Source organism: Phacochoerus africanus, chromosome 12, assembly GCF_016906955.1.
Source record: "Phacochoerus africanus isolate WHEZ1 chromosome 12, ROS_Pafr_v1, whole genome shotgun sequence".
Taxonomy (NCBI): Eukaryota; Metazoa; Chordata; class Mammalia; order Artiodactyla; family Suidae; genus Phacochoerus; species Phacochoerus africanus.
In genome coordinates, this window is record NC_062555.1 from 32790034 (window position 1) to 32815261 (window position 25228).

A 25228-nucleotide genomic window follows, 5' to 3' on the forward strand; every position below is an offset into this window, starting at 1 on the left:
GCCTGTGAAAAACTTGGCTAGTTATTTGTTTAGAAAATCATTTTTACAAAAAGAAAAAAAATAAGTGCAAAAAAATCAAGATGCTGTAGTTCTTTCTACCTATCAATCATGCCCACTACTAGTAAGTTCAATACAAAACTTATGGAATATCATTGTCCTATTCTTAGAGGAGTCGGATAAACTCACTCCAAACACACCAAAGGCACAGCCATACCATTCACAAACACCCTGCTTCCACAGGGGCAAAAGCAGATTTATCTTTGCCGAGTTAAGCATCTTCCGGAATTTCTCATTTTTAAAGGGTTAGAGTTTCACTGAAAATTAAAGCAGGCATTTAAATTCTTCTTTCAAAAGCATACACTTCATCTTTTAAACTTTACTGTAGCTTAGACAAACAAGATGCAGCTTTTGGAAACATCAAATTGATACATGCTTTCATTTATGTATCATATTTCTTCACTCAGTTCTTCTGAGGCACCTGCTTCTTTCCTACCTCAAGCTTTTTTCTTTCTCTAGTAGCTATTCTCTCTCTCTCTTTTTTTTTTTTTTGTCTTTTGCCTTTTTCAGGGCCACACCCATGGCAATATGGAAGTTTCCAGGCTAGGGGTCCAATTGGAACTATAGCTGCCGGCCTACGCCAGAGCCACAGCAACGCCAGATCTGAGCCGTGTCTGCAACCTACACCACAGCTCATGGCAACGCTGGATCCTTAACCCACTGAGCAAGGCTACAACCCCATGCTTCCTAGTTGGATTCGTTGCTACTGGGCCATGATGGGAACTCCTCTAGTAGCTATTCTTAATTTCAGAACTTCCTGCCCAAACTATGTCAAGCTATTTCATTATTTTGGAACATCTCTGTATTACAAATTTTAAATGCTTGATGATATGTATAGGAACACGCATATATATGAATATGAATTTATAAGTGTATATACTATATATTTAATGTAATAAATATAATAGATATATAATTATAAATATAATAGATATGTAACAATAATAAATATAATAGATACATAACAATAATAAATACAGTAGACATATACAACATAGGTGAAGCTCTCGGTTTTGTTGCTCTTCCTCTCTTGGCTTCTTTCTCTAGTGTTTGGGTCTCTCTGCAAACCCCGACTTTTTTTCCTCTCACTACGTTTTAGATGCTGAATCTACGCGTTCTGGTTTTATGAGCTAGTGCCACCCTCCAGAATACTCATGGTGTGACTGTCTTTCCTTAGCTCTTTTCTGCTGTTGCTCAAGGGCGGGAACTGGCATCAGAACAAAGGAGACAGTAAGACGCCCTGGGCTGGTATGCACCAGCACTGCCTGACCAGGGCCATGTGCCAGATCATGCCATGGCTTCTCAGGCTCTGATGCCACTGGGCAAGGCTTCAGGTTTCCTTCCCGGTAACATGGAACCGCCTACGGCACGGACCCGAGAGAATGACCTTCAAGATCACACTAGTGAACCAGGTAGAAGAGCGCCACCTACTGAACCCAGAACACAAGCACCTCCGCAGGTTTTGAGGGTTTTGTCCCTGGTGGCTAATACATAAAGGAATACCTTTCACCAGATTGGCTACCCCAAGTCTCACCTGAATTCTGACCGCAATTAGATCCTAGGATAAACTAGTTCTCCTTAAACTTAAGTATGAAATGGATCGGCACACTGGACAACAAATCATTCTGTGCCAGACGGTCGTAAGCATGCTTTAGGACTTCACTTCCTTGAGAAAAATCATGAATGTCAAGCTTAAGACAAAAAACCCATAGCAACAAGAATTGGTATACACATGCCTGCCGGAATCATCGTTATCCAAAAGAGATTGTGATGACTTCCCCGTATGCCAGATTTGGTAAGTGCAACGCTAGAATGACAAGCAAGAACTAGTCAAAAGCAAGTTGCGAACAAAAGAATGAACTGACAAAGATTTAGAAAGTGCAGGGCATTAGGTGAGACCTTACGAGGGATGTAGCAGAGCAGAGCACTGTCCTCCATCACCAGGAGTTTTCTAATCTAAAGAGAAAAGATGTACTCACTTCTGTACTCCTACCCCTGGAAACACATGTCTCTGTGTGTGTGTGTGTGTGTGTGTGTGTGTGTGTGTGTGTGTGTATTAGCCTGGAATAAAGTTTCCTCGGTTGGAGAAATAAGGAGCTGTCCCTACTTTGCATTCTCTCTTTGTGTAAACACTTAATCATGACCAGTCCTACACGTCTTTTAATTTACCAGGTCCTTACACGTCACTCCTGGTTGCTTGCTGTGGGAGCAGGCTAAATAGTACTGCTTATTTGGAGCCATCAAGAGAGAAGAAAAGTTGGCTTTCAGTGGCACACCAGAGGGTCCAGACCCTGAAATCTTGGCTTTTCCCTAGACTTTCCACACAAAATCAAGACAGAATGTCAGGGAGCTGGTCTATTGGACAGGCTGGAGAGCAGCATTTTGCCCAGGATGAAGTAATGTCTACAGTCTCTTACTTTTGCATAGAAAAACAAAATCAGATCCTAAGCGAGGACACATACAGCTTTTAACACCTTTCATTTGTTCATATGCTTCTTCTCCAACATTTGGAAGGAGCTTAAATTAGCCAGTCTTATTCATTCACTAGAAGCTTCCTAGGAAAAATATAAGCGGAATGTTCTAATTTTCTAGGAATTAGACTCTAAATTAGACCCTGCAAAAATAAAACAAAATTCAACAACAACAAATTACCAAATGGTGGAACAGGAATGTACTACATCGATTTTTTTTTTTCCTTTGAAAAGATACTGAGTTTGGAGAAAAGGCATAAACTCTAATCAGAAGCAAAACTAAAGGAAAGACCCTGAAATCACTTTTGTTACTATCAGTGGTGATCTTAAATGCTTCTTCCATGAATATATTACTTCTGTCTGATTACAGGGAACCCATTTATTCAACAAGTAAGTACTGAACACCTATTCTATACGAAACACTGTACTGGGCATTGGGTCTCTGGGCGTAATAGTTTAGCTATATTTTGGCAGGGAATATAGGCCAACAACAAGACTCAGGCTAACATTTCTGTCTGCCCAAATGACATGATGGTGAGGAAGTTCAATGATAAAGGATAAAGGAGCCAAATAAGTCAATCTAAATCTTTTTTTTTTTCTTTTGCATTTTAGGGGCGTCCGTGTGGTGTATGGAAGTTCCCAGGCTAGGGGTCGAATTGGAGCTGCAGCTGCCGGCCTACACCACAGCAACACGGGATCCAAGCCACATCTGTGACCTACACCACAGCAACACGGGATCCAAGCCACATCTGTGACCTACACCACAGCTCATGGCAACCCTGGATCCTTAACCTACTCAGCAAGACCAGGGATGGAACCCCCCCATCCTTATGGTTCCTAGTTGGATTCGTTTCTGCTGAGCCACGACGGGAAGTCCGCCCAATCTAAATCTTGACTTAGCCTTGTTGAGAAAAAGGATAGAGGCTTCTCAGCTACTCAGATTTTATGATGGTCATCACACTACAGTCTAAACCATTAGCCTTCGTTTTTAAAAACAGCCAGGAGGAATGATTTCCCTCATGTAGCAAGAACTCAGAGGTCTGTCTTCTGACTTCCATCCCCCGCCCGAGGGTTGCTGTCATTTCTGTCGCTGTTATCTGCCTCATGACATTAGGCTGCTCCCAGGTGCTCTGCTTCTTTCGGGAAATCAGCTGGCGCCTGGCAAATGTACTAATCAGGCTGACGTATCGCTGGGACGGAAACTGTGACTTGCGAGTGGGTTGGGTTTTGCCTCTCATGTTTGCAAGGACAGCTCATGGTTTTAAAGGGCCCTGTGCGCAAGGGAGGGGAGGTCCTAGGAGACCAATCGACCAATCTAGAAAACATGACTCGGAGAGGAAGTAGTAGCAACTTGTATTCACATACCCGTTTTCTCTAAGGAGGGCAAACACATTTGGAGACATTATTCCATCCTCCAAATAGCCATTTTGGGGTCTGGCAAAAAGCACTGTTAGTGCTCTTGCCTGGTGGGCCTCCGATAAGCCCCAGCTGTGGGCTGCAGGAGGAATGCAGTATTAGGCATAAAGTTCTTTCTCCCTGTCTAGCTCAATCCTCCCTCTGTCTGAACTGGTAAAGAGTGCTCTGTGGGATCATAAAAGGTGTAAGTTGTATGTAAGCAAATCCTAATTCGCATCTACTTTATTATAACTATACCCTGAATTGGTAATTCTGGAAAAAAAAAAAAAAATCCACAGATACACTCTGGGAAGTATGACTATTTTCCATGAAAATGCTAAAGTCAATTCTTGTTTTAATTTTTGATGATAATCTTCAAGTAGCTAGACAGACAAATATTGAAAGGCTCTGAAGTTCCCGGGCTAGGGGTTGAATCGGAGCCGTACCAGCCAGCCTATGCCACAGCATCGCCAGATCCACGCCTCATCTGCAACCTATACCGCAGCAGCGGCAACACCAGATCTTTAACCCACTTGAGCGGGCCAGGAATCCAACTCACATTCTCGTGGATACTAGTCAGGTTCATTACCACTGAGCCACAAGGGGAACGCCTGGAAGATTTTTTTTCTGTAAAGGGCTAGTGAGTAAGTATTTAGGGCTTTGCAGGCCATACAGTCTTTGTTGCAACTGTTCAACTCTGCCATTACAGCACTAAAGCAGCCATAAACAATGGCCATATTCCAATAAAACTTTATTAACAAAAGCAGGCAGTAGGCCGCATGTGGCCAGCAGGCTGGATTATCCACATATGAATGCTGCCAAACAATTTGAGCGTTCACATCTGCATCAGTGTATATGATTACATAGGGACATGTAGCACTGCTTTAATTATTGAGAGATAATGAGAAAAGATATAAGAATGATGATTTTGGTGGATAAAGCCTAAATGGTATCATAGCATGCTGTGTAAGCAAAAGCTTTACAGCATATGGAAGAAAAGTGGTGGGGAATAAGATTATCATGCGGCTCAGGGTAGAACAGGCAGAGCAATTTCCAAAGAACCTTCATGGAGCTGTCAACACCACATTCATATTGTAAGGAGCAATTTCAATTCAGCAAAATAAGTCATATGTAAGCATACATTAAATTGAAGTTGTTCGTTTGAATTTTGTGGATTTAATAGTTTGTTCTGCACTTAATTTATACTTTTATTTTGGTGCTATAGATGTGGGACAGTTGTAAGGATACATTTACAGTTTTTAAAATAGCATTCTAATAAATACAACTTAACCCTGGTGAATCATGAGATTTTTTTTCCCTCTGAAAAGAAAAATAATGTTCAGGTTTGAGAAACACTGCCAAGCACAAGCTTTGCCATCTGAACTGCAAGGCCAAAGCATGAATGAAAAAGTACGTAGGCTTGGTGAGGCCGAGAGTAGGGAGTGCTACGTTGCGTCATGGGAGGTGCAGTTATCATCACAAGTGAAACAGAAAAGGAGGCTGGAGGGGTCCAGGTATTAGTTCCTGCTTGAGACTGTAGTGTTTCATTTACTCAATCAATTCAGCATGTCAGGGAAACAAGCAAGGAAGGTAGAAAAAGATTCTGTGTGAGTCCCAAAGAACTTCACTAGGCAATTCATAAGACACCAAACCCCAAATAAAAGAGCTTTGTGCACCTCTCGCCTGCTGAATAGAGAGGGGATTTCAGGCAGCACACAAATGGGAGGGAAGGGAAATTCACTGGCTTTATCCTGTCTGTTGAAACACACCAGAGAAGAAAGCCGTGAGCATGATGGGGGAAGTTACTGCAGAATAAAGGTAAACAAACAAACAAAAACCAAACAAACAAAAAAACCATCGTTCTAAGGACTCAGAGGACGAACAAGCCCCGGAAATGAATTTACTGCAGAAACCAAAACAAGCTTAGAAAACTGCCATTCCCATTATGATACAAGAAGATACAAGTTCTATGAAAAAATGGTAAAAAGCCGTTGAGAGGATAAGCTGAAATAGTGTAACAAAGTGAGATCAAAAGACAACAAAATTACAAAAAAATAGGGAAGGCCTGTTACAATAAAAATCTATAATGGAATTACTAAAGAACAAAATGCCTCTATAGAAAATCAGTGGTTAAAAAACGTGTAAATAAAAAATGAAAAGGCAAGCCATACAATCTGGGACAATGTATTTGTGATACATGTACCTGACCAAAGGCTAGAATCTAGGGTATATAACATATTCTTACAATTTAAGAATAAAACAACCAAAAAACTCATATTAAATAAATGGGAAAATGACTTGAAGAGATGCTTTTCAAAGGCAGACTCTCAGCCACTGCTGGTGGACTATAAAATGACTGAATCGCTTTGGAAACAGTTTGCCAGATACAAACTTAAAATACACTTATATGATCCAGCAGTTCCACTCTTAGGTATTCACCTAAGAGAAATTAAAACCTTTGTCTATTTATGAATGTTCATAAAATACTTTTTGTAATGCTCCTGCCTCTGCCCCAAATTCAAGTGTTCACCCACAGGTGAGTGGATAAACAGACTAGTTCACTCATATAATGGATGACTGTTCCTCAACTTTTTTAAAAAGGAATAACTATTGACACCCATAACTGTATAGATGCATCGCACAACATGCAGAGCAAAAGAAGCCAGACACAAAAGAGCATACATGAATGACTCCATTTATATGAATGTTTAGGAGAGGTAAAACTAACCTATAGCTGTGGAAATCAGATCGGCCACTGACTGGAGTAGGGTTAGGGAGAAATCACTTATGGAAGGAATTTCTAGGGTAATGGAAATGTCTCTTCAGAGGGGCACTGATTAATTACACAGGTGTATGTATTTGTCAAACCTCATTGAACAAGACAAACTCTGCATTTTATTATATGTAAATGATATGTATATTACATATATTATGAATACATAAATTATTTAAAAAAAGGTACCCACAACCAGCTTCATTCTAGAAAGTTTTCAATTACATTAATAAATTTATGACCTTCAAATAATTTTTTTAAAATATCAGATTTCTCCTCAGGAGCCCTAAGTTATGATAATGAAAAAGCTTACAGTCATTTAAAAGGGGAAAGAAGTAAGAATTTTATACCTCAGCTGATGCACAGCCGAGTCACAATAAGGCTGGGCATCAGTCTACACTGCAGCACGTGAGTTCTTTGAATCCATATGGTGAGAGGTGACTTCCAGATGCTGTCTCATGCTTAGCCTATACCTCCTGTTTCTATTCCTTCACAGTCTCCAAAAAGTGTTCTGACCTCACTCTAAAGATGCTGTCCCATTTTGTCCTCCTACTTTCTCTCTGGAACTGGGGACTAATGGCCACAACAAGCTCATTGAAAGTCTTGCGTAAAGCAAACCAGTGCTCATTTTAAGTGATATACCTGAAGGTCTGTTCATAAGTGAATACAACAAAAAGCCCACCTGAATATGGGAGAGCTCAGAAACTACACCACATATCCACTCTTCCAGGAAAAAAAAAAATAATGAAGCCATTTCCCAGCTAATTACGACGACTCAAACTTAAGAGCTCAAGAGTCTAAATACCTGTTGCAAACATAATTTGAAACTGGATGAAAATGTAAAATAATAATTGTAATTCCTAGAAGATAAGATATAATACAAATATAATTACTAATGTAATACAAATACATGCATAAATCTAGTTTAGGATGAAAGAGACATCACAAATTAAAAAAGACTCAAGAAATGAACTTGGGTAACTAGTTCCTATCTGAAAAGACAAGATGTTTAGTCTTCATTTCACAACCCTGACCAGAATAAATTACAAACAGATTAGTTATATTATGAAAAAATTGAAAATCAAATTAAAACATTGGAGCAACACAGGTGAAAGCAAAGAAAGACTTACAACAAAGAAAGAAAGCAATCTACAGATTCAATGCAATCCCTATCAAATTACCCAGGACATTTTTCACAGAACTAGAACAAACAATCCAAAAATTTATATGGAACCAGAATTGTCAAAGCAATCCTGAGAAACAAAAACCAAGCAGGAGGCATAACTCTCCCAGACTTGAGGCAGTCTTACAAAGCCACAGTCATCAAGACAGTGTGGTACTGGTACCAAAAGAGACAGACCAATGGAACAGAATAGAGAACCAGAAATAAACTCAGACGCCTATGGTCAATTAATCTTTGACAAAGGAGGCAAGAACATAAAATGGGAAAAAGACAGTCTTTTCAGCAAGGACTGCTGGGAAACCTGGACAGCTGCATGCAAATCAATGAAACTAGAACACACCCTCACACCATGCATGAAAATAAACTCAAAATGGCTGAAAGACTTAAATATAAGACAAGATACCTTCAAACTCCTGGAAAAGAACATAGGCAAAACATTCTCTGACATCAACCTCATGAATATTTTCTCAGGTCAGTCTCCCAAAGCAACAGAAATAAGAGCAAAAATAAACCAGCGGGGCCTAATCAAACTGACAAGCTTTTGCACAGCAAAGGAAACCAAAAAGAAAACAAAAAGACAACTTATAGAATGGAAGAAAATAGTTTCAAATGATGCAACTGGCAAGGGCTTAATCTCTAGGATATACAAGCAGCTTATACAACCCAACAGCAAAAAAGCCAACCACCCAATGGAAAAATGGGCAAAAGACCTGAACAGACATTTTTCCAAGGAAGATGTGCAGATGGCCAACAAGCACATGAAAAAATGCTCAACATCCCTGGTGATCAGAGAAATGCAAATCAAAACTACCACTAGATACCAACCACCTCACACCAATCAGAATGGCCATCATTAATAAGTCCACAAATAACAAATGCCGGGGGGGGTGTGGAGAAAAGGGAACCCTCTTGCACTGTTGGTGGGAGTGTAAGCTGGTACAGCCACTATGGAGAACACTATGGAGGAACCTTAGAAATCTAGCCATAGAACTACCATATGACCCAGCCGTCCCACTCTTGGGCATATATCCAGAGAAAACTTTCCTTAAAAAAGACATGTGCACCCGCATGTTCATTGCAGCGCTATTCACAATAGCCAAGACATGGAAACAACCCAAAAGTCCATCAACAGATGATTGGATTAGGAATATGTGGTGTACATACACAATGGAATACCACTCAGCCATAAAAAGACCGACATAATGCCATTTGCAGCAACATGCATGGAACTAGAGACTCTCATACTGAGTGAAGTAAGTCAGAAAGAGAAAGACAAATACCACATGATATCACTTATAACTGGAATCTAATATATAGCACAAATGAACATTTCCACAGAAAAGAAAATCATAGACTTGGAGAATAGACTCATGGCTGTCCGGGGGAGAGAGGGAGGAAGTGGGAGGGATCGGGAACTTGGGGGTTAACAGATGTAAACTATTGCCTTTGGGATGGATTTACAATGAGATCCTGCTGTGTAGCATTGAGAACTATGTCTAGATATTTACATCGAAACACAACAATGGGAGGAAAAAGTATGTATACATGTATGTGTAACTTGGTCCCCATGCTGTACAGTGGAAGAAAAATAAATAAATTAAATAAATAAAAAAATAAAAGAACCCTGCGTTGGGTGAGCCGTGGTGTAGGTCAAAGACACGGCTCAGATCCTATGTTGCTGTGGCTGTGGTGTGGGCTGGCAGCTGCAGTTCCGATTGTACCGATAGCCTGGGAACCTCCATGTGTCTCAGGTGCAGCCCTAAAAAGACCAAAAAAAAAAAAAAAAAGTATACTAAGAACTGAGAAAAATACTTATCACAAATATGATAAGAGATTAATCTCTTCATTTTACTTTATCTAAACTGGAGAAGAGCTTACAGGTTTAGTTAATATAGGTCTAATATGACACGGGGGCTTCCATAAGGAAAGGAAGACCCAAGGAAACAGACCGGTTTACTTTTCTGCAGGGTCTAAAGAGTGGACAGTCAACTCAGGACAGCAGATGGAAGAGAGGCCTGGGGCAAGGAATGCGGGAAGGAGCAGGGAGCTTCCTTGCCCTCTCCACTCACCCCACATCTCCGCAGGCTCACCAACCTGGAAGCGCCAATATTTTTATCTTTAAAAGATCCAGTCAAAGGGTAAGTCGAAACAAACTTTTGGAAGCCTCACCTGAGGCATCGATTCACACAATGAGCAAAGGCAATGAACAGAAAGGAAATTAAGACAGTTAAGAAACATATAAGGACACTTGAAACCTTGATAATCGAAGTAATCCAAATGAAAGAGAAACCTTCTCTTGCCTGAGATGCGTGTAACTCCAGGGCAAAGGGGACCCTCTATGGGTGTATAAATTGGCACAACCTTTATACCACAAGACTTATACCGACAGCCTTAAACACGTTCAAAATGTTTCACTCAGTCGTTCTAATTGTATACACATTATCTCCTCAGGGATTTAATGCAACTTTATCTATAATAAGAAAAAAACCCTGACAACAATAAAAATGTCTAATCATATGGAAGTGTTAAATAAAATCTGATCTACTCACACAATAAAATATTATGCAGACATTAAAAATTGTATTTTAAAAAAATACTTAGGGACCTGAAAAATATACAAGATACACTGTAAGTGAAAATAAAGCAGAATGCAAAACTGCAATATGCTATGATGACAATTTTGAAATGATAATACGTACTATATATATTAGATTTTAAATACAAGAGGGAGAGGCAACAAAATGCTAGCTAGCAACCATTTTCTTTAAAATGATTTAACTTTGTTACTTTTACTTTCTTGTAAATTGTAAAGTTTCTGTAGTAAGTAATGGAAGGAGATAGTGTATTTTAAATGAAGACTGTTACAATAAAAACTTCACCTTGCTGCAACATGCTCAAAATCTCAAGCAAAAAAAAGTTAATTATTGCAATAAGCAGGAAACTCAGACCAAAGCTTGAGGATGCATCTTCCCTGACATCTTTTTTTTTGTCTTTTTTTTTGTTGTTGTTGTTGTTGCTATTTCTTGGGCCGCACCCGCGGCATATGGAGGTTCCCAGGCCAGGGGTCGAATCGGAGCTGTAGCCACCAGCCTACGCCAGAGCCACAGCAACGCGGGATCCGAGCCTCGTCTGCAACCTACACCACAGCTCACGGCAATGCCGGATGGTTAACCCACTGAGCAAGGGCAGGGATCGAACCCGCAACCTCATGGTTCCTAGTCGGATTCGTTAACCACTGCGCCACAACGGGAACTCCCCTGACATCTTTCTTATACACCTTTCGTTCAGAACTTCATGGCCAAATAGTGTACAGAACAGAAGCAATACCAGGACAACTCCAGTGGGCCAGCCTGCAGGAGCACCATTACTCAGCATAACAACGAAGAACCCTGTACCGGCTCCATGACCAAACCACAGGGAACTCAACTGGAACGGTATGTCCATGACATGCTTGCTTGCCTAGAAGGTCTTCAACCAAGACCACCCACTTATGGCCCACAAACCATCAGGTGAGAGCAACTGCCGAAATAATCTCGGAATTGATAACTCTGGCATGAAGAGCACCACACGCCATGCCTAGGTGCCCAAGTGCCCCTCCCAGCCCCTGCTGTTTTCGCTGGCAGGATATTTTATAGTGCGTTCAGTCCAACCCACCTAATAAAGGAGCTCTTTTAAAGTTGAGAAAAACACTGTGTATGGGGTTCCTGTGTCCAGCATGTGTGCAATACATAAAGAAGCACAGAACACATGTACAGTACCTTCCCGAAGCTGTGTTGGCTTGGCAGAATTCTCCCCACTCGTTAAAACAACAAAAGATGCAGCTGCTCGAACTGTAGCCTGCCATGTTGACATGGCAACGGGTGGCTCCTGGCATGGAAAAAGGGCCCTGTTGTTTATGGGAGATCCCATAGTATAAACACATGGCCTGCAGAAGAAAGACAAAGAAACAAAGGGGAAGAATCTTTAAAACGAGTTGTCACTTTTCTCACTACCATGGTAGTGAAGGTTAAGTTGCGCTTTCAAAGAGAAAATAGCGGAGGCTTTGTAGTTGACTAGTTTCAAAGCATCTTCAATTGAAACTGCCAAGGGCTGGCTATGTGAATAGCGGAGTGGTAACTTCTCCCAAATGAATTACTTAACTATATAAAGAGAGTTGTTTTGTTTTGTTTTTTTCTTTTAAAGGGGAAAAATATTTTTTGGATGAAGTTTTAAATACTAGTCTGCCAAGTTAAAATTTATATTACCCTTGCCCCTCCCCTTAGGCCCTTAAGCCTTCAAAAGAGAAAAAGTTTTAGGGACATTCTTATGAACCGTTTGGAAAATATTCTGGAAAAGAAAACATGTTTAGGCGATCACTGAGATATTAATGCTTAGAAAAACAAGCTGGTGGTCTCAAATCCAGGGCTGGCAGGCAGATACCCCCAATCTTGGAAACCACCATCGCCAATGGAACCCTTGTGGGAATCCTTGTGTGGAGGCCAAGAACAAGGGTTGGCATATAAACAGGCGCGTAGGTCACAACAACCAGGCTTGTGACGGGAAGGCCAAGGATAGAGCTGTTAGCAAAGCAAGTGCAGGAAACCAATGGCATGACGTTAGGCCTCATTCTGCTACAATTAAAAAATACAGACCCACCCATATCAAGGACAACCCCTTCCATGATTAAGTCACGGCCAGAGATAGAAAACAAAAAAATCTATGAGATGAGAGAGGTCTGTTCTTCCGACACTAGGGTGTAGGAGGCACGGACTGGCCCGGAGGAAGATGCCTTAGGAAAGTATTTCTACTTTTTGCTTTTCAGGGGTTATGGCAAACCTGATATAGTTTTAATTGGCTTGTTTTATAGAGTAAATATTAGGGCAGAACACTACCTCTCTTGCAACTGGTTTTCCTTTTTTGTTAACGTTGTTACGACGAAACCTCTCTTGTGTTCTTACCGTGTGCAAGAACAGGGAGAATGATGGCCCCGCTCCTTCAGTTGGGGGTCCAGGAAGGAAAAGAGAAACCCGGTCTAGGTCTTTTCACACAGGGAACTGGTTATACAAGTTACAGAAGAGTTGAGAAGCCAAACAGGGGACAATGAGGCAACCGAGAGATTAGCCACAGTGGTAAGCAGCTGTGACTCCACAGGTTGGAGGAGCTGGTGCTACTGGGTGTTACAGGCTTACAGCATCAGGGGTCATTGGGAGGAAGCCAGAGTCACCGTGGGGAAGGTCCGGAGGGTGCTGGGACCAAAGGAGACTCATCATTGCTAGAGATGCACAAAAGAAGCAGAGAGGGGAGAGAAAATACCTTGTTTCTCCCCAACTCCTGCTCTCAAATGTTCCACCAGTGCCCTGCATTGGCCAAAACTGGCAGGAAGCCAAAGGCAAGGAAGCCTGGGAGAGGAGGTTCCTTGTCATTCAAAGAAAACAATAAGAGCCGAAAATGGACCTTACAGCAGACATGCAGTTGCAGTCTACCTCCTAGAAATGTATATGCTGTGATGATGCACAGGTTTGACATGAGACGGGGAAAGAAGATTAGAAATTCAGACTTGGGTCCTGGCTGAATTACCGACTCACTAAATGGCCACGGGAAAGTCCCTTGACCTCTCTGAGTCACATGCTAAATGGGGATGAAGGGCAGGACTTCTACTGCCTGTTGTGGTCTCTAAATCTATATGATTCTGTGTTCCAGAATCATCGAGCCAAGAGCAAAGACAAATTTTTACGGAAGGCCCAGAATGTTCCATCAGTTTCAATGAGTGCTGAGCTCCACCCTGGTCTTCTTAGATCCTCGGTTAATTGATGAGCCTTGGTTAACTCTCCAGCCTCAGGCTGCCTGAGACCCTAAGAACAAAGCCCCCTAAAACCACCTTCTTCCCGATGGGGCTGCTGGTGATGGATGGGTGCCTGGTGGGGGGAGCTTTAGCAGCTCACATAGCTCAGGCATATGTGGTCAAGGTATGCCTAGTTCTGAAAAATTCACCTGCTTTTTTCCCTCAAAGGCCCATCTTAGAGAAGGATCCCAAGAAGAAAAGTATCATTAGTGGAAAGAGAGTAAGTATGTTGCCATTGTCTACATGGCATGTGTAACGCCTCTCCCTTTGACAATGACTAATGACATTGAGAATCAAGGTTTTCTTTCTCATCGAAGCAGAATGGACCCCACAGCTTGAGCTCTAGGAATCCACTTCCACTCTAAGTAGACTTGTCCTTTTTTTTTTTTTTTTTTTTTCTGTATTTTCTGTGGCCGCACCCATAGCATATGGAGATTCCCAGGCTAGGGGTCCAATTGGAGCTACAGCTGCCAGCCTACACCAGAGCCACAGCAACACCAGATCCGAGCCTCGTCTGTGACCTACACCACAGCTCATGGCAACACCGGATCCTTAACCCGCTGAGCAAGGCCAGGGATTGAACCTGCAACCTCATGGTTCCTAGTCAGATTTGTTAACCACTGAGGCACGACGGGAACTCCTCTAAGTAGACCTGTTGAATTAAACCTATTTGTGATGCTTACAGGGAAGTGGGAGGCCTCTGCCTAGAGATATCCTAAGACCTTCTCTGCCTCATGCAAAGGGGGCGCTTACCCCATATTGTGGTCTCAAGTCCCAGGGTGCTTAGGCCACTCTGAAAGTATCTGTGCTGTCTTGCTTTTGAACGCAGCACACTTCCCTAGGGTGACCCTGGTGGTTACAGGCTTTCCCTTTCATGCACAGGGAACAAATCCTCCCCAAAACACTAGCTTGCCAGGGTGTGTACTCCCCTTCTCCCTATAAGGTGGGTTGGAAACCTTGCTGGCATATTATCATACATTCTGCTTGTTCCCTTAGGTATGCGGTCCCCAAGGCTTTTTCCATCAGCCTCCAGAAGAAAGAGATCTGAGATGAAGTTATAAGTGAGAAACACTGCAGAGGAAGAATTAGAAGGACTTGGCGATTTGCTAAAGGAGAGGGAGAAGGAAGGGAAGGCCTCTCTGAGGTAGCCAGCTTCCAAGATGGACCCCAGTGACGTGGTCCCTGGTATTCACACCCATGCAGAGTCCCCTCCCACACTGCATCAGGGTTGGCCTTTGTGACCAGTGGGCATGGCAGAAGTGATATCACTTCTGAGATTCGACTATTTAAAAATCTCTGGCTTTTGTTTTAGGGGTTCTCCTCTCTCTCTCCTTCTCATCCCTTGCTCGCTGGGGAATCCAGTTGCCATGGCATGAAGACATTCTGGCAGCCTATGGAGGAGTCCATGGGGTAGGAATGGAGGCCTCTGGCCCCCAGTCAGTGAGGAGACCTGAAACCTGCCAACAACCTTGCACATGAATTTGGAAGAACATCTTCCAGCTCCAGCCAAGCCTTGCGATGCCTGTGATCCTGGCAGCCAGCTGACATCAACACTGTAAGAGGTCCTGAGCCAGAAGAACCCAGTTAAGCGCTCCTGGATTCCTGGCTTTCAGAAATGGTATATAAGTCTGGTTCTTTTAAGCTGTTAAGTTTGGGGGTAATTTTTTTGTTTGTTTTTTTGTTTTTTTTCTTTTGAGGGCCGTACCCGTGGCATATGGAAGTTCCCGGGCTAGGGGTTGAATCAGAGTTGCAGCTGCTGGCCTACACCATAGCCACAGCCATGCCAGATCTGAGCCACATCTGTGACCTACACCACAGTTCAGGGCAACACTGGATCCTTAACCCACTGAGGGATCAAACCCACATCCTCATGGATACCAGTCGGGTTCTTAACCTGCTGAGCCACAATGGGAACTCCCAAGTTTGGGGGTAATTTGTTATGCAAAAATAGATAACCAACAGAATTTTCTCAGGTTTCCGGCTCAAGTGATGAGATGGATCACAAGGCTATTAAATAAGAGAAGAAAGTCAAGCTGCCAAGCAAAATCACAGGAAGGGACCAGGGAAAAGGAGAGTTCCTGCCTGTTCAATCTGCATACAAAGGGCTTTACACACTCCATGTCGGAGGATGTCTGAATGGGCAGAGACCTCAGCCTCCTAACCCCAAACAGTGCAGTGTCCAAAAACAGGACTGAGGGTCTGAAATCAGACCTAGCTCAAAAATTTAGAAATGATGACTTTATGAAGTATTAAGTATAGATGTTACAGGCAGATCTGAGGCTGGGTGTCACACACAAGTCGGGAGGTGGGGAGGGAAACTTCAATTGACTTGATTTTTTAAAAGGATGATATCATCATCGTTTCCGCCCCAATTCTATGTTGTTTCTTCCCTCTAAACACTCTAGTTCTAGGTATTTCGCACTAGGGTTTTGTCCTGATCTCCTGCCATCCTCTTGGGGGCTCTTTCTGCCTCGGCACCTGACATCTCCCACCAAGGGCATTAGTGACGGGGCCAGGCCCCCAGGAGGCTCTCACCTCCAGCCTCCTCTCTGTCCCCAAAAGTCTCTTTTCCTCCCCTCTGTATATATCTGGGGCATCCTTTCTGTTAAGGTCCATGTGTTTTCTTTCCAGCTTTCCACTTGGTTTCCAAAGCTGTAACTCTGAAAGTACAGCTTAAGTCATCTATCTAAAAGCCACACCCATAAATATAAGACTCAACCACTTGCTTATTGGAACGTTTTCATAAAGAGGAAAACAATGCTAGGCAAAATTCCTTGAAAAGGCAGATTCTCTTTGTGCTCCCAGTATACTCCTTTCTTGGCCTATATCTTCCTTCTCAGCAGCAGCGTCACTCCTCCCTCCCTAGCACACCCAAACCAAGTGCTTTAGAACCAAAGGCTTTTTGAGCGTTTACAATCGGATATTCTCTTGCAAGTCACATGCCATGGTGCAATGTCTGAAACGATTTTGTTTTTTTCTTTTTTTGGCCAACCCACAGCATAGGGAGTTCCTGGGCCAGGGATCAGATCTGAGCTGCAGTTGCAACCTACACCGCTGCTGTGGCCACGGCAGATCCTTTAACCCACTGAGCTGGGCTGGGCATCAAACCTGTGTCCTGGCACTGCAGAGATACCACCGATCCCGTTGTACCATAGTGGGACCTCCCTAAAACAATTTCAAGTAGCTACATTTCAACACTGATGAAAGCTTTAACCCCTGGATAAAGGTCTAGTGGTGGAATGTGGGGCATCGGACAGAAAGTGGAGAATGGGGGGAACATGAGGTCTTCATGGAGTCATGAAAATCGTGCTCTCTACATGGTGACTCCTCTCACACATATACCCCTCCCTCCCCCCGTGTCCTAAGAAGGGAGGAAAATTTATGTGCATTTATAAACATGCTTTGAAGTTATCTGGATGTGTGATCACTAAGATTAATGCAGCTGTGTTTACTCAACATGCACGGCCTTGCACCTCTGCCATGTTACTGAAATGCTTATAGGTTAGAAGTTTGGGTGCCAGCCTGCAATGCTCTGATGTTTGTAACTTCATTATTTCCCCACTGAACAATTCCTCCCAACACTCAAAGGAAAACTCTCACACGAGGGCTCAACCCCCACCATCTGGGATACCCACCTGCCTGGGAGACCCCAGGGGAGCCCAGAGTGACTACAAAGGAGTTGTGGGGATGGGAGAAGGCCACTGGAAATCAGAAAGAAAGCAGGATAAGACAGGGGGTAGGAGGCAGTCCTGTGGCTTGCTGCCATTCGAGAACGTCTAAATTGAGGAAGAACCTGTCAGAAGAACAATTACTTCAACCCCCTGTTGTATGTTTGTGTCACGTAACACTGTGTTGAAGAACAGTCAAATGAGGATGAGATCCCCCATGCTGTGTCATGGTCTGAATGGGTCCGTCCAAATTCCTATGTTGAAATCTTCATGTTCAAAGTGATGGAATTAGGAGGTGGTCTTTGCAAGATGCTCAGGGCATGAGGGCAGAGCCCTCATGAATGAGATTAAGGCTTCTTAGCCCCTGCCACTATGTGAGACCGCAGCCAGAAGTTGGCAGTCCATAACACGAAAGAAGGCCTTCAAGACCAGACCAGGCTGGCACCCTGATCTTGTACTTCTAGTCTCCAGAATAGTGAGAAATAAATCTCTATTGCTTATACGCCATTTGCTCTGTGTTTTTTGGGGTTATAGCAGCCTGAAAGGACTAAGACATCAACTAAACTGAATGTTTGCTTAATGTCTCTTAAAGAGAAGACATCTATAAAAGAAAACTTGTAGGGAATTGATTCAAACCATATATCTTCTTTCCTTTCAGTTGACTACCATATGCATTTGTATTTTTGCAGTCAGAGTGAAAGGGGGTTATTTATTTATTTTGGGGGGGTCTTTTTTTGTCTTTTAGGGCTGCACTGGCGGCACATGGAGGTTCCAGGCTAGGAGTCAAATCAGAGCTATAGCCGCCGGCCTATGCCAGAGCCACTGCAATGTGGGACCTGAACCATGTCTGCGACCTACACCACAGCTCACGGCAACACCAGATCCTTAACCCACTGAATGAGGCCGGGGATGGAACCTACATCCTCATGGATGCTAGTCGGGTTTGTTAACCACTGAGCCACGATGAGAACTCCAGAAAGGGGGCTATTTTTAGCTTAAAAAATGTTTCAAGTTTCATTACTTTCCATAAAAGTCACCCATTTTCAGAGACTTGATTATCACAGTTCAACAACTGGTGAGAAGGCTGATTCAATAGAAGCGGGTAAGAGGTAATGAGCCTGCCATTGCCATGGGTGTGGCTTAATGGGATGTTTTCCCATACTGAGGCACTGATGTGGTCACTGGGGGCCAAGGGGCCACAGATGTGGCAGGTCAGTGGGTCAGATCCTCTTATAAGCTTCCCAGCATTACAAAGTCTTCATGCCTCCTCTAATTCTTTTCCATCTGTTCTCCTTCCTGCACCTTATCTTTTTTATGAGTCCATGTCCTCATTAAACCTAAATTACAGCCTCCATTGTGGGTAAATAGACCTCTTTGCTTTCTTATGCCACAAAAACCAAGAGCCGGAGGAGTTCCCTGGGGGCCTAGTGGATAAGTTAAGTTGTCACTGCTGTGGCTTGGGTTTGATCCCTGGCCTGGTAAATTCTGCATGCTGTGGGTGCAGCCAAAAAAAAAAAAAACCAATAAAACAAAACAAGAGCCAAACTAATAAAACAGGAAGTGTCAACCACAATTCTTTCTCTTTTACCACTTCACGTGTATGTGTGTGCGTGTACACACACACACACACACACACACACACACACACAGTTTCTTCTTCATGGTACAATCACCAACACCAGGACTCACTAGTCATAATGAACACATATGGCAAGTCAAAGGAGAACGTTGCTTTGACTCGGATAGATTTTGTGTACAGTCAAAATGGACTGGACTGAAAGTGACTTTGAGTCAGAAATTCACCTCTTCTTGAACAGAGGTGTTTTGGGTGCAAAACAGGAAAGCTGTTTGCAAAGGCAAAGATAGTATTTCTCATTTGCAAGTCCCTTGTGAGTATAGGATTTTACGTATGGCAAACATGTGGAGATGCTCTCATGGAATCTGGAGCTATAAAAGGCCCCCTCTGAAGTCATACATCTAGTTGGCAGCACAGCTCTGAGTATACAGGTCTCTTGGCTCTCACCCTTCTACTTCTTTTCAACACTCCATGCTCTTGGTTATAGGTCATTTTGGTTTGCTCTGTTCTACTGATGTCTGATTATTCTTTTTTAGTTGTTGTTTCGTTGGTCATTTTTGTAACTGGTTTAAGACAGTCTATCATGGTCGTTTCTTCCAAAACTCAACTGAGATTCTGAGAAATAGACATAGATCTATAATATACAGCAAGGGGAGAAAGAAGCTAAAAGAGAACACTTCCAAACATTTTCTTTTTTTTTTTTTTGTCTTTTTAGGGCCACGCCTGCGGCATATGCAGGTTCCCAGGCTAGGGGTCCAATTGGAGTTGTAGCCTCCAGTCTACGCCAGAGCCACAGCAACTTGGGATCCAAGCTGTGTCTTCGACCTACCCCACAGCAACATAGCTCACGGCAACGGCAGATCCTTAATCCACCGAGCAAGGCCAGGGATCAAACCTACAACCTCATGGTTCCTAGTCGGATTCGTTTCTGCTGCGCCACGACGGGAACTCCCCCTAAACATTTTCAAGTTTGGGATTATCAATTCCTCTTTTGCAATAATACATTGATATTATAGAATTATTGTGTATTTCCTCTTAGGTTTCAAAAACTTTATATTGGTTTCTTGAAGCAAGTGGGTGGGTATTAGATACAGAAATGTTCCTTTTAGACCTGAAATTTCTTCTGAAAGCTTATTCTTTTAATTTTAAAATTTTATAGTGAGACATAAAACAATGAAACTATTTAGTTGGGGGGGACATGTTTATCTACTTTTTTTTTTGTCTTTTTGTGGTTGTTGTTGTTGTTGCTATTTCTTGGGCCGCTCCTGCGGCATATGGAGGTTCCCAGGCTAGGGGTCGAATCGGGGCTGTAGCCACCGGCCTACGCCAGATCCGAGCCGCGTCTGTGACCTACACCACAGCTCACGGTAACGCCGGATCGTTAACCCACTGAGCAAGGGCAGGGACCGAGCCCGCAACCTCATGGTTCCTAGTCAGATTCGTTAACCACTGCACCACGACGGGAACTCCCATACTTTTGATACCAAACTAAAAATACTTCCAAAGTCTACATCTTCCTTCATCCAATAGCTGAAATAAATACAATTTTCAAAAACTGTCCCCTCCTCAGTATTTTGCCAACTTCATTCTGGCTTTGTCTAAAACAAAGAAACATCATAGTGATTTAGGAAATTTAAAATTTTAATATTACTTTAAATTATAATGTATTTTCCTGGTCAGTTTACTTATCTTTAATGATGATTCAAACAACTGTAGTTTTTAAAATAAATGTCCTATATTTAACTGAATTTCACCTTCATTCAACTCTTCTTCAGTGATGTCAGCTTAAGCAAGATCTCCCAGACCACGTGGCTGGTTCCACAACTATTATAATGATCCAAAGGGAAAAAGGAATGGGTTGCCAGAAAGAATGCTTTGGTTTTAAATAACATTTTATTCAGCGATATGGAAAAAATGCAGAAACACGCAGAAAGTACATAAATAAAGAGTTCTGCTTTTAAAAGACTTTTTTTTAAGTATGTTGAAGCTCTAGAATCAAAAAGATATTAAGTCCCCTTCCTGTCTAGCTTAGCAAGAACACTGTTACACAAGGAAACTGACCCAGTTTGAGTCAAAAATTTTTTTTTGTCTTTTGTCTTTTTAGGGCCACATCTACGGCATACGGAGGGTCCCAGGCTAGGGGTCGAATCAGAGCTGTTGTCGCCGGCCTACGCCACAACCACAGACAACACCAGATCCGAGCCGCATCTGCGACCTACACCACAGCTCACGGCAACACTGGATCTTTACGCACTGAGCGAGGCCAGGGATCAAACCCACAACCTCATGGTTCCTAGTCGGATTCGTTTCTGTTGTGCCACGACAGGAACTCCTCAAAATGTTTTTAAAGGGTGAACATACTCACACACCACACAAAAGTAAACATCTTTTCCAAGAAGCATATGTCGGGGAGTTCCCGTCGTGGCACAGTGGTTAACGAATCCGACTAGGAACCATGAGGTTGCGGGCTCGGTCCCTGCCCTTGCTCAGTGGGTTAACGATCCGGCGTTGCCGTGAGCTGTGGTGTAGGTCACAGACGCGGCTCGGATCTGGCGTAGGCCGGTGGCTACAGCCCCGATTCGACCCCTAGCCTGGGAACCTCCATATGCCGCAGGAGCGGCCCAAGAAATAGCAAAAAGACAAAAAAAAAAAAAAGAAATAGCAACAACAACAACAACAACGACAAAAGACAAAAAAAAAAAAAGAAGCATATGTCGTATTGTTATGTAGGTGTTAGTCATGTTTAAATGTCACCAAAAGTCCAGTATCTGAATGATGGAGGTAAGAAAGAGAGCTGAGGTTCAAGAGTTGCCACAACCCCACAAAGGCTAAAACAAGAAAGGAAAATGTTGTTTTATTTATATTTCCAGATATTTAATTTTAGAACTAGAATGAAGAAGAATAAATTACTGACAATGATTGAAAGAAATATTCTTTCATAGCTCCAAATATATTAATCAGCTCTTGTCCAGAGAACACTGCTACTCAGTAAAAATGGGATGGCAGGGGAATTTCAAGGTAAAAAGATGATGGTTTGTTTCTTTTCTTTGCTTTTTAGGGCTGCACCCACAGCACATGCAGGTTCCCGGGCTAGAGGTTGAATCGTAGCTATAGCTGCCAGCCTACACTACAGCCACTGCAATGTGGGATCTGAGCCACATCTACAAGCTACACCACAGCTCATGGTTATGCCGGATCCTTAATGCACTGAGCGAGGCCAGGGATTGTACCCGCATCCTCATGGATACTAGCCAGGTTCATTACCACTGAGCCAAACAGGAAACTCCCTGATGGTTTGCTTTCAAATCTAAAGTTTATTTTTTGAATTAATTTTTTATCAGTTTTAGATTTATTTAGTTATTTTGTTTGTTTGTTTTTAGGGCTGCACCTGCGGCATGCAGAAGTTCCTGGGCTAGGGATGGAATGGGAGCTGCAGCTGCCGGCCTACACCACAGCCACGGCAATGCCAGATCCGAGCTGCCATCTGCAACCTACACCATGGTTCACGGCAATGTTGGATCCCTAACCCACTGAGTGAGCCCAGGGTTTGAACCCACATCCTCATGAATACTAGTCAGATTCTTAACCTGCTAAGCCACAATGGGAACTCCAAGATTTATTTTTTAAAGTGCAAAGATAAAATACAGAATTCCCATATATCCCATACCCAGTTTTCCCTGTGTATTTGTCACAGTTGGTACATTAACCGATATCCAGTTCCTATTCAAATTTCCTTAATTTTTCTCTAATGTCCCTTTTCTGTGCCAAGATACTACATTAATTTTAATTCTCATGTCTCCCTAGCTGAGGAGTACTAGTCAGCTATTTCGTTGAAAGTCTGATTTATCTGATTTTTTTTTTTTGTTGGTTCTATTAGGGTTAGATGTAAGCCACGTCTGTGACCTACACCACAGCTCATGGCAACGCCGGATCCTTAACCCACTGAGCAAGGCCAGGGATCAAACTTGCAACCTCATTGTTAACTAGTCAGATTCGTTTCCGCTGCACCACGACAGGAACTCCTGACATGCCATCACTGTTGATGTTAACTTTGATCTCTTTGCTGAGTTCATGTTTGTCAGGTTTCTCCAATGAAAACTTACTTTTGCTCCCTTTCCCCCTGTCCTTTTTGGAAGGAAGTCACTATGTACAGTCCACACTTGAGGAGAAAAGAGTCATGTGCTCTACCTCCTTGAGAGTGGAGTATCTTTAAAATGTAGACTTCCGGAGTTCCCGTGGTTGATCAGTGGTTAACGAACCTGACTAGTATTCATGAGGACACGGACTCGATCCCTGCCCTTGCCCAGTGGGTTAAGGATCTGGCGTTGCTGTTGCCGTGAGCTGTGGTATATAGGCTCGGATCTGGCGTTGCTGTGGCTGTGGTGTAGGCCAGTGGCTACAGCTCCAATTGGACCCCTAGCCTTGGAACCTCCATATGCCACGGGGGTGGCCTAAAAAAAGACAAAAATAAATAAATAAATAAATAAATAAATAAATAAATAAAACACAGACTTCCTCTGCACTGTGGATTTGGGCATTCTCCTCCATTTTTTAAATTTAAGTCAATCATTTTTTTAATATTATATGGACTCATGGATATTTATTTAATACTTTGGGTTATCATCCAAAACCATTTTCTTGTGTTGCTCAGCTTTAGCCATCAGGAGTTTCTTCAGATGGTTCCTTGGACTTCTGACCTACACCCACAATTGCAGTTCTTGTTGCTGTTGCTGGAGCATTTTCTTCTGGCATTACAGCTGCTCCAGACTCATCTTCTACATTTCCTGCCCCAGTCTGAGCCATTTCTCCAAGAAGCCCTGCTTGCTTCCTTTACGGGAGAATGATATCAGAAACCAAGATCCGGGCACTACAGTGTACTCACTGCTTCGAAACCTACTCCGCAAACAAACAAGGAAATATATGTGTATGCTAACCCTTGCAAACACTCATATCTAAAATTATTTTTATATGAAACCATCTGTATCTATATTATGCTAAATATGACTTCATCGTAATGTCTCCAATTCTAATCCATCTGCACATGGATTACTCCAGCCTCTTCCCCTTGCTTGTCTGCAATCTCCCACTTCAACAGTCAGAAACCTGGCTCCGACCATCTGCCATCCATTAACTAAATTGCCCAATTCTAGGATACATGTGTAGTGGTACCAGAACTGTTAACCTGTACTCCTATGGGAAACAATTCCATCAACCACAGCACAGTATGCATGTACACACAGTTCCCTTTGCCTCTAGCCTTACATATTCAATTCATTTCCAAAGTAACTTAGGTCAGCACCTTTTCCCCCTATTCGCTTCAATGAGGTGGTTGTTTCATACATTTTTATAGAGCTAGACTCTTTTGTCACATTTTGCATTCCATCCTGGGATCCTCTGACCCCTTAAGAGATTATTTATATATATAAATTATATGTATATTATTATATGTATAATCAAACAAAATAACTTAAGTTTTATTCTCAACAAGTGGTAGGATGAGAGTGGGAAGGGGAGAAGCCACTGATGGAACTTAAATGGAAAGGTACCGGTTTAGATCTTTTCTTAAGTTTCTGTCTAGTGTTTGCTTAAAAGCAGAAATTTGTTGAAAGCTAATATAATTCATTTATTTTAAAAAATATATTGAAATCTTTGCATAATATACGGGATGTGGTAAAAATCAAAAGTAAGAAACACAGCTCTCTTTCACAATTAAGACCTGGATTTTTCTAGGAGCTTTCAGTAATTTTATTCAAATTCCCACTTGTAAAATGGGAATAAAAAGTTTCTCATTTAGACTAAGAATGTATAGTAGGTATACCGATAGTATTCTGCCATTTAAAGATAAAAATATAACAACTGTTTTAGTTTTAATAAATGTAGACTATGCCTTGGAGGAAGTGGGCTCTATCCAGTTCTATTTTTCAATTGTGAAATTTTATGTTTTTACACTTTATGTATGAAACATTTTTTGTTTTTCACATTTTGCTTATGTTTATACTTTTTTTTTTTGTCTTTTTGTCTTTTCTAGGGCCACACCCATGGCATATGGAGGATCCCAGGCTAGAGGTCCAATCGGAGCTATAGCTGTGGCTGTGACCTACTCCACAGCTCAGGGCAACGCCAGATCCTTAACCCACTGAGCAAGGCCAGGGATCAAACCCGTATCCTCATGGATCCTAGTTGGATTTGTTAACCATTGAGCCACAACAGGAATTCCATATGTTTATATTCTTAAAGCATTGTAATTCTGATAACTATTTGCTCATATCATTAAGGGGCTATTT

At 42.4% G+C, this 25228-nt stretch overlaps 1 protein-coding gene across 6 annotated transcripts in view; it reads right to left on the reverse strand.

Moving 5' to 3' along the window:
• AOPEP (aminopeptidase O (putative)) overlaps positions 1-25228 on the reverse strand; it is a 395656-nt gene that overhangs the window by 319258 nt on the left and 51170 nt on the right. For all 6 annotated transcript variants that reach the window (XR_007131178.1, XR_007131175.1, XR_007131177.1 and 3 more), the window contains exon 3: positions 11638-11804. Coding sequence is in view for 3 of the 6 variants with exons in the window: in XM_047754794.1 (XP_047610750.1) it covers positions 11638-11804 (167 nt within the window). In the remaining 3 variants the exon portion in view is untranslated. The remainder of the gene's footprint in view (positions 1-11637; positions 11805-25228) is intronic.